This window comes from Salmo salar, chromosome ssa17, assembly GCF_905237065.1.
Source record: "Salmo salar chromosome ssa17, Ssal_v3.1, whole genome shotgun sequence".
Classification (NCBI taxonomy): Eukaryota; Metazoa; Chordata; class Actinopteri; order Salmoniformes; family Salmonidae; genus Salmo; species Salmo salar.
This window is the reverse complement of record NC_059458.1, coordinates 66,314,551-66,324,821: the sequence shown is the minus strand read 5'-3', so window position 1 is coordinate 66,324,821 and position 10,271 is coordinate 66,314,551. Positions and strand designations below refer to the sequence as shown.

Sequence of the window (10,271 nt, the reverse complement as noted above, 5' to 3'; positions counted from 1 at the left end):
AGAGAGGCCTGGCGATCTGTTCTGAAGATGGAAGCATTGACGTCTAGCTCATTGACAGTTGCAACAAGGAAGCTCTTGCAACCGGTCTATCAAGTTAGTTTTGTGTGTGTGTGTGTGTGTGTGTGTGTGTGTGTGTGTGTGTGTGTGTGTGTGTGTGTGTGTGTGTGTGTGTGTGTGTGTGTGTGTGTGTGTGTGTGTGTGTGTGTATGTATATATAGAAGAGGAAGGATTAAGAGGTGTTTCTGGAGGAACATTATTCTAATCCCACAACAGCAGGCCTGTATATGTACACACACAGACACCTAGTTCTGTTTGAAACCTTTCCACAATGGCCCTCCGCCTCTCCATTGTCTCCCCGGTCGCCACAGAATCTGTGGCCCATTGCGATTATAAAGTAAAGTGATTTACTGGGAAAGCAATCGAGAAACAATTCTCCCCATCACTCTCCCTCTGTTATTTACCATCTCTCTCTCATGGTATTCTCTCTCTCTCTCTCTATATATATATATTCTCTCTCTCTATACTCTATCTCTCATATATATACATATACATACACACACACATACTCTCTCTCAATTTTAAATGGCTTTATTGGCATGGGAAACATATTTTAGATTGCCAAATCAAGTGAAACAACAAAAATTAACAGTAAACAGTACACTCACAGAAGTTTTGTGACATTTCTAATGTCACATTATGGCTATGTAGAGTGTTGTAACGATGCGCAAATAGTTAAAGTACAAAAGGGAAATAAATCAACATAAATATAGGTTGTATTTACAATGGTGTTTGTTCTTCACTGGTTGACCTTTTTCTTGTGGCAACAGCTCACAAATGTCTGTCTGTCTGTCTGTCTGTCTGTCTGTCTGTCTGTCTGTCTGTCTGTCTGTCTGTCTGTCTGTCTGTCTGTCTGTCTGTCTGTCTGTCTGTCTGTCTCTATGTCTGTCTCTATGTCTGTCTGTCTCTATGTCTGTCTGTCTCTATGTCTGTCTGTCTCTATGTCTGTCTGTCTCTATGTCTCGCTCTCTCTTTCAATTTCAATGTAAGGGCCTTTATTGGCATGGGAAACATATGTTTACATTGCCAAAGCAAGTGAAATAGATTATAAACAAAAGTAAAATAAACAATACAAAATTGACAGTAAACATTACACTTACAAAAGTAAAAAAATAATAATGACATTTGTCATATTATGTCTATATACAGTGTTGTAATGATGTAAAAATAGTTAAAGTACAAAAGGGAAAATAAATAAACATAAATATATGTTGTATTTACAATGGTGTTTGTTTTTCACTGGTTTCCTTTTCCTTGTGGCAACAGCTCACAAATGTTGCTGCTGTGATTGCACATTGGTATTTCACCCAATAGTTATGGGAGTTTATCAAAATTGGATTTGTTTTCGAAATCTTTGTGGGTCTGTGTAATCTGAGGGAAATATGTGTCTCTAATATGGTCATACATTTGGCAGCAGGTTAGGAAGTGCAGCTCAGTTTCCACCTCATTTTGTGGGCAGTGTGCACATAGCCTGTCTTCTCTTGAGAGCCAGGTCTGCCAACGGCGGCCTTTCTCAATAGCAAGGCTATCCTCACTGTGTCTGTACATAGTCAAAGATTTCCTTAATGTTGAGTCAGTTACAGTGGTCAGGTATTCTGCCACTGTGTACTCTGTTTAGGACCAAATAGCATTCCAGTTTGCTCAGTTCTTTGTTTAATTCTTTCCAAGGTGTCAAGTATTTCTCTTTTTGTTTGATCATTTAGTTGGGTGTAATTGTGCTCTCTCTCACCAGTAGCCAGTGTGAAGAGCATTGACCTCTCCATCACCCCAGAGACAGAGTCCAGCTGCACTCCTCCTATACTCATTATAGGGCTTCTCTCTGTCACCAAACACACACACGTCGTTCCCATCCTCTTTCCTGTCCCCAGTGTCAGTGTGACGCAGTGGAAACCCCCTAACCCAAATGTAATGGTACTGTCATTTGTATACAGTAATCAGGCGAGGGAAGCGGGAGTCATGCTCTCAATGATTGGTATTGAGGAACCACACACTCGCGCGCACACACACACTGGAGTCACACGCTCAAGTGCTAATGAAGCAATGTGTTTTAATTAATAATAGTGTGAACGGGAGTCCCACATCTGACAGAGATGAACTATTGCACTGAAATTAACTCACACACGCACACGCACACACGCACACACACACACACACACACACACACACACACACACACACACACACACACACACACACACACACACACACACACACACACACACACACACACAAATGCAGGGGAGTGTACATACACACACACAGAGTTTTATGCAGAACTGAATATCTTTGCGGGTCTCTTCTCTACCCTCCTGTGGCTCTAACTCAAACTACACCCTCCTCTCAAGCCTCTACAGCCATTTCCTCTCCCCATCCCTCTCCTCCATCTGAACAGTATACTAACACCCACCTTCTGTAATACGTTTCACCTCCCCATTTGTTTTCAGATCAGAGAGGAGAGAGGAAAGGAGATGACCTCAGACTACTGAGATGCATTGCACCCCCAGAAGAGAGAGAGTAGACAAGGAAAGCAGGCCACTGAGACCCTGCACAGCGGTGTTACACATCGCCCTGGACAAACAGTGTGGGTGGTTTCCCCGGTGTTGTGAGACATTGCCTCCCAAGTGCTTATATAACCCCTCTCTCACTCTACCTCTCTCTCTCTACCTCTCCACCTCTTCCTACCTCTCCACCTCTCCCTACCTCTCCCTACCTCTCCCTACCTCTCCACCTACACCAGTGGATCAGTCATCCCTTCATACCGCCCTGGAGGAGAGAAAACACACCATCCTCCTCTCTTCTCACAGAAACCAGCAGGCACTCAATTTAATCAACTCTGACCACTAAATACAGGAGGTGTGTGTGTGTTAGCGTACAGTACATGTGTGTGTCTGACAATTGACATTGATTCCCAGAAAGCTCTTACATATAGTAGCATATCTCTGAACAAATGAACTAGGCTGCTATTACAGTTCAGCAGAGTACAATAAGTATTGGAAGAAAATGCCTCAAACATTTCTCCAACCAACCCACCAACCCTGTAACCAACCCCCCTGTAACCAACCCACCAACCCTGTAACCAACCCTGTAACCAACCCCCCTGTAACCAACCCTGTAACCAACCCACCAACCCTGTAACCAACCCACCAACCCTGTAACCAACCCTGTAACCAACCCACCAACCCTGTAACCAACCCCCCTGTAACCAACCCCCCTGTAACCAACCCACCAACCCTGTAACCAACCCCCCTGTAACCAACCCACCAACCCTGTAACCAACCCCCCTGTAACCAACCCTGTAACCAACCCACCAACCCTGTAACCAACCCACCAACCCACCAACCCTGTAACCAACCCTGTAACCAACCCCCCTGTAACCAACCCACCAACCCTGTAACCAACCCTGTAACCCACCCGCCAACCCTGTAACCAACCCGCCAACCCTGTAACCAACCCACCAACCCTGTAACCAACCCACCAACCCTGTAACCAACCCACCAACCCTGTAACCAACCCTGTAACCCACCCGCCAACCCTGTAACCCACCCGCCAACCCTGTAACCCACCCGCCAACCCTGTAACCCACCCGCCAACCCTGTAACCCACCCGCCAACCCTGTAACCAACCCCTGTAACCAACCCACCAACCCTGTAACCAACCCCCTGTAACCAACCCTGTAACCAACCCCCCTGTAACCAACCCCCCTGTAACCAACCCACCAACCCTGTAACCAACCCTGTAACCCACCCGCCAACCCTGTAACCAACCCGCCAACCCTGTAACCAACCCACCAACCCTGTAACCAACCCACCAACCCTGTAACCAACCCACCCTGTAACCAACCCACCAACCCTGTAACCAACCCTGTAACCCACCCGCCAACCCTGTAACCCACCCGCCAACCCTGTAACCCACCCGCCAACCCTGTAACCCACCCGCCAACCCTGTAACCCACCCGCCAACCCTGTAACCAACCCGCCAACCTTGTAACCAACCCGCCAACCCTGTAACCCACCCGCCAACCCTGTAACCAACCCTGTAACCAACCCTGTAACCAACCCTGTAACCAACCCTGCAACCAACCCTGTAATCAACCCTGTAACCAACCCTGTAACCAACCCTGTAACCAACACACCAACCCTGTAACCAACCCTGTAATCAACCCTGTAACCAACCCACCAACCCTGTAACCAACCCTGTAATCAACCCACCAACGCTGTAACCAACCCTGTAACCAACCCTGTAACCAACCCACCAACCCTGCAACCAACCCTGTAATCAACCCTGTAACCAACCCTGTAACCAACCCTGTAACCAACACACCAACCCTGTAACCAACCCTGTAATCAACCCTGTAACCAACCCACCAACCCTGTAACCAACCCTGTAATCAACCCACCAACGCTGTAACCAACCCTGTAACCAACCCTGTAACCAACCCTGCAACCAACCCTGTAATCAACCCTGTAACCAACCCTGTAACCAACCCTGTAACCAACACACCAACCCTGTAACCAACCCTGTAATCAACCCTGTAACCAACCCACCAACCCTGTAACCAACCCTGTAATCAACCCACCAACCCTGTAATCAACCCTGTAACCAACCCTGTAATCAACCCTGTAACCAACCCTGTAATCAACCCTGTAACCAACCATGTAGCCAACCCACCAACCCTGTAATCAACCCACCAACCCTGTAATCAACCCACCAACCCTGTAATCAACCCACCAACCCTGTAATCAACCCACCAACCCTGTAATCAACCCACCAACCCTGTAATCAACCCACCAACCCTGTAATCAACCCTGTAACCAACCCTGTAATCAACCCACCAACCCTGTAATCAACCCACCAACCCTGTAATCAACCCACCAACCCTGTAATCAACCCACCAACCCTGTAATCAACCCACCAACCCTGTAATCAACCCACCAACCCTGTAATCAACCCACCAACCCTGTAATCAACCCTGTAATCAACCCTGTAACCAGCCCTGTAACCAACCCACCAACCCTGCAATCCACCAACCAACCAACCAACCCTGCAATCCACCAACCAACCACTCACTCACTGAAGGGTTTCCCCAACCAACCAACCAACCAACCTGTAACCCAACAACCAAGCGGTGTGTTCCAACGATCCAAAGACGACACAATCTGTCAGGGGGACCATGTGACCACCACCTGTGCTCCCCGTGTCATCTTCTATCTGTTCTGTTGACTAAAGATAGATCCTAATAAACTAGAAAATGAACATTTACTGACAGTAATGTGTGTGCTTGCTTCTACTGTCTTCTTCAGTCAGTATTTCTATAGTAGTGTATGGGGAATAACAGCAGTGTGTTTTCAGCAAGCACATTAAAAAAGAGCAATAACCAGCAATAACCAGTAATAGACTCACATTGATGAGTTCTATCTCCCAGATCTTCCTGACCAGTTCCATGGAGGTGTATCCGTTGATGAGGAAGGACTTAGTGTAGTCTCCCAGCTCCAGAGACTCCAGCCACTCAGCCACTGACGTGGGGTTGTTACCGTCATAGCCAATAGGACGCACCTGGAGGGGGAAGGAGGAGGGGACAGACTGTTACTAGATGATATGAAGAGCAAGGATACAGGACACTCAAACTAGGGAGGGGGGCAGAGAGAGAGAGGCAGGGAGGGAGGAAAGGAGGGAGGGGGCAGAGAGGGATACAGGGAGGGAGGAAAGGAGGAAGGGGGGCAGAGAGGGAGGAAAGGAAGGAGGCAGGGAGGGAGGAAAGGAAGGAGGCAGGGAGGCAGGAAGGAGGGAGGGGGGCAGAGAGGGAGACAGGGAGTGAGGAAAGGAGGGAGGCAGGGAGTGAGGAAAGGAGGGAGCAGAGAGGGAAGGAGGGAGCAGAGAGGGAAGGAGATCTTCAATAAATTACAGATATATAGATGACATAATAACTAGAGTACACCATCAAAGGCTCAAACTGGACGAAGACAGATGGAGGGAGGGAGGGCAAGGATAGCCTGTGCTGCATGTAAAATGATGACTTCAATACAGAAATTGAATATAAGATTCTGAATTCCATATCAACCCTTAGCACCCAAGGACATGATAAGCATGATAGAGAAAATCCCACCTGAGGTGCTGACTTGTTGCACCCTCGACAACTACTGTGATTATTATTATTTGACCATGCTGGTCATTTATGAACATTTGAACATCTTGGCCCTGTTCTGTTATAATATCCAGCCAGCACAGTCAGAAGAGGACTGGCCACCCCTCATAGCCTGGTTCCTCTCTAGGTTTCTTCTTAGATTTTGTCCTTTCTAGGGAGTTTTTCCTAGGGAGTTTTTCCTAGCCACCGTGCTTCTTTCACATGCATTACTTGCTGTTTGGGGTTTTAGGCTGGGTTTCTGTACAGCACTTTGAGATATCAGCTGATGTAAGAAGGGCTATATAAATACATTTGATTTGATCTAGCCATTCAGAGGGAGAGGAAGGGCTAGTTCCATACTGCTTACAGAATAGCTATCTAAATCCTTCAGATCAACAAGAGGTGTAGGGCCTAAAGGTTTATTTAGGATTAGGCAAATGCATCTTATTCTTCCCTATATTTACTTGGTATGGTGTGTTGGCCTATGTGACGTGAGAATATATTTCACAGTAAGTGCGTCTCCGCGCTTTCTTTTGCAATACAGTCAACACGACTTCAGAGGAGACGAGCATTATGCTTTGTCTCATAGAAGAGGATATATCTGAAGTAATAAGGACTCGGCATCCAACTTTGAAGAAGAGTTGGGACTTTGGAGTGAGCACATCGTGTGACATTTTCCTAAAATGTGCATCCTTCTTTCCACAAGGTGAGGGAGAAGAGAGAGAGTATTTCTCTGTCGTTTGAAAACTTTGCAGGGATGAGAGAAGGAAAGTGCTGACTGAGATGAAATTTAAGAAGATTGGTTACCCAGAGATCCTTCCTCCCTCCCTCGCTCATTTAATTGACATCTCTCACTTAGTTGGCTATATTGGTTGTGTGTATGACTGCACAAGGAACGATTCAACCATTTTGAATGTTATAACGTTTTTAGAGCTCTGATACACATGAAAACATGAAATGACCCCAGGATTAGATAGAACGTCGCTCAGAGATGCACAAATACAATATACAATATTTCATTAATACTGGTGAAGAGCTCATCTTCTGATGTTATCCCCTCCACAGAATCCTAATGATGCTAGATTCATTTTTACTGCAGTACACGCAAACGCACGCACACAGTACTGACCCTTGGCAGTAGGCGTATGGCCTGTAGCAGCCTCTGTCTGTGGGCTGAGTTGAGGATCCCGATCTCCAGCAGGTCCTGGTCCTCCACCACGTTACTGCCCTGCATGGGGAACATACACATGACATCATCAGTCCATTGATCAGTGACATCATCATGCAGAGACCTCTGTTCACTACTCCACCCATCCCAATTGACAGAGAGAGCGAGAGCGAGAGACATAGAGACAGACATAGAGACAGACAGACATAGAGACAGACAGACAGACAGACATAGAGACAGACAGACAGACAGACAGACATAGAGACAGACATAGAGACAGACAGACAGACAGACAGACAGACAGACAGACAGACAGACAGACAGACAGACAGACAGACAGACAGACAGACAGACAGACAGACAGACAGACAGACAGAAAGGAGTGAATAAAGGAGAGAGGGAGCGATAGACAGAGAGAAATACAGAAAGAGAGCATTTGAGAGAGCGAGAGAATCAGAGTCAGAGGAAGAAAGAGAGAAAGAGAGAGACTGAGTCAGAGGGAGACAGAGCGAGAGGGGAAAAGAAAGAGAGGGGGAGAGAAAGACAGGGGGAGAGACAGAGAGAGAGACAGAAGGAATTGCACGTCAGAAATCAGCTCAATGTAATTGAAGAATCCATAGAATCTAACCACTTCTGGGATAATTGGAAAACTCTAAACAAACAACAACACGAAGAGTTATCTATCTAAAATGGAGATGTATGGATAAACCACCTCCAATCTTTTTGGCTCTATAACAAAGAACAAACAGCAAAAACATACACATGACTAAATACAAATCTTAGAATCAACTGTTAAAGACTACCAGAACCCCACTGGATTCTCCAATTACATTGAATGAACTACAGGACAAAATACAAACCCTCCAACCCAAAAAGGCCTGTGATGGTATCCTAAATAATAAAATATACAGACCACAAATTGCAATTGGCTATACTTAATAAACTCTTTAACATCATCCTCAGCTCTGGCATCTTCCTCAATATTTGGAACGAAGGACTGATCACCCCAATCCACAAAAGTGGAGACAAATTTGACTGTAATAATTACAGTGGGATATGTGTCAACAGCAACCTTGGGAAAATACTCTGCATTATCCTTAACAGCAGACTCGTACATTTCCTCAGCAACAACAATGTACTGAGCAAATGTCAAAAAAATGTTTTTAACCAAATTACTGTACGACATGCCACGTATTCACCCTGCACGATGCAAATAGTCTGGGTAGCCATTTGATTAGATGTTCAGGAGTCTAATGGCTTGGGGGTAGAAGCTGTTTAGAAGCCTCTTGGACCTAGACTGGCGCTCCGGTATCACTTGCCGTGCGGTAGCAGAGAGAACAGTCTATGACTAGGGTGGCTGGAGTCTTTGACAATTTTTAGCACCTTCCTCTGAAACCGCCTGGTATAGAGGTCCTGGATGGCAGGAAGCTTGGCCCCAGTGATGCACTGGGCCGTACGCACTACCCTCTGTAGTGCCTTGCGGTCGGAGGCCGAGTAGTTGCCATACCAGGCAGTGATGCAACCGTCAGGATGCTCTCGATGGTGCAGCTGTAGAACCTTTTGAGGATCTGAGGACCCATGCCAAATCTTTTCAGTCTCCTGAGGGGGAATAGGTTTTGTCGTGCCCTCTTTACGACTGTCTTGGTGTGCTTGGACCATGTTAGTTTGTGATGTGGACACCAAGGAACTTGAAGCTCTCAACCTGCTCCACTACAGCCCCGTTGATTAGAATGGGGGCGTGCTCGGTCTTCCTTTTCCTGTAGTCCACGATCATCTCCTTTGTCTTGATCACGTTAAGGGAGAGGTTGTTGTCCTGGCACCACACGGCCAGGTCTCTGATGTCCTCCTTAAAGGCTGTCTCGTTGTTGTCGGAGATCAGGCCTACTACTGTTGTGTCATCGGCAAACTTAATGATGGTGTTGGAGTTGTGTTTGGCAGTGCAGTCATGAGTGAACATGGAGTACAGGAGGGGACTGAGCACGCACCCCTGAAGGGCCTCCGTGTTGAGGATCAGCGTGGGTGCGGCCCGTCAGGAAGTCCAGGATCCAGTTGCAGAGGGAGGTGTTTAGGGACCCTGGGACTATGGTGGTCTGCTTGAAACATGTTGGTACTACTGATTACAGAAAATGTCAGTGAAGACACTTGCCAGTTGGTCAGCGCATGCTCGGAGTACACGTCCTGGTAATCCGTCTGGCCCTGCGGCCTTGTGAATGTTGACCTGTTTAAAGATCTTCCTCACATTGGCTGCGGAGAGCGTGATCACACAGTTATCCGGAACAGCTGATGCTCTCATGCATGTTTCAGTGTTACTTGCCTCGAAGCGAGCATAGAAGTAATTTAGCTCGTCTGGTAGGCTCGTGTCACTGGGCAGCTCTCAGCTCTCTTGGTAATCCGTGATAGTTTGCAAGCCCTGCCACATCCGACGAGTGTCAGAGCTGGTGTAGTACGATTCGATCTTAGTCCTGTATTAACGCTTTGCTTGTTTGATGGTTCGTCGGAAGGCATAGCGGGGTTTCTTATAAGCTTCCGGGTTCGAGTCCCGCTCCTTGAAAGCGGCAGCTCTACCCTTTAGCTCAGTGCGGATGTTGCCTGTAGTCCATGGCTTCTGGTTGGGGTATTTACATACAGTCACTGTTGGGACGATGTCGTCGATGCACTTATTGATGAAGCCATTGACTGATGTGGTGTACTCCTCAATGCCATCGGAAGAATCCCGGAACATATTCCAGTCTGTGCTAGCAAAACAGTCTTGTAGCTTAGCATCTGCTTCATCTGACCACTTTTTTATTGACCGAGTCACTGGTGCTTCCTGGTTTAAGTTTAGCTTGTAAGCAGGAATCAGGAGGATATAATTATGGTCAGATTTGCCAAATGGAGGGCGAGGGAGAGCTTTGTACGCGTCTCTGTCTGTGGAGTAAAGATGGT

The 10,271-nt window shown here is 46.9% G+C and overlaps 1 protein-coding gene across 1 annotated transcript in view; it reads right to left on the bottom strand.

The window, feature by feature from the left end:
- LOC106576444 (ankyrin repeat and sterile alpha motif domain-containing protein 1B) overlaps positions 1–10,271 on the bottom strand; it is a 309,496-nt gene that overhangs the window by 61,022 nt on the left and 238,203 nt on the right. The window contains 2 exon segments of the mRNA XM_045699996.1: positions 5,458–5,610; positions 7,308–7,406. Coding sequence (XP_045555952.1) covers positions 5,458–5,610; positions 7,308–7,406 — 252 coding nt within the window.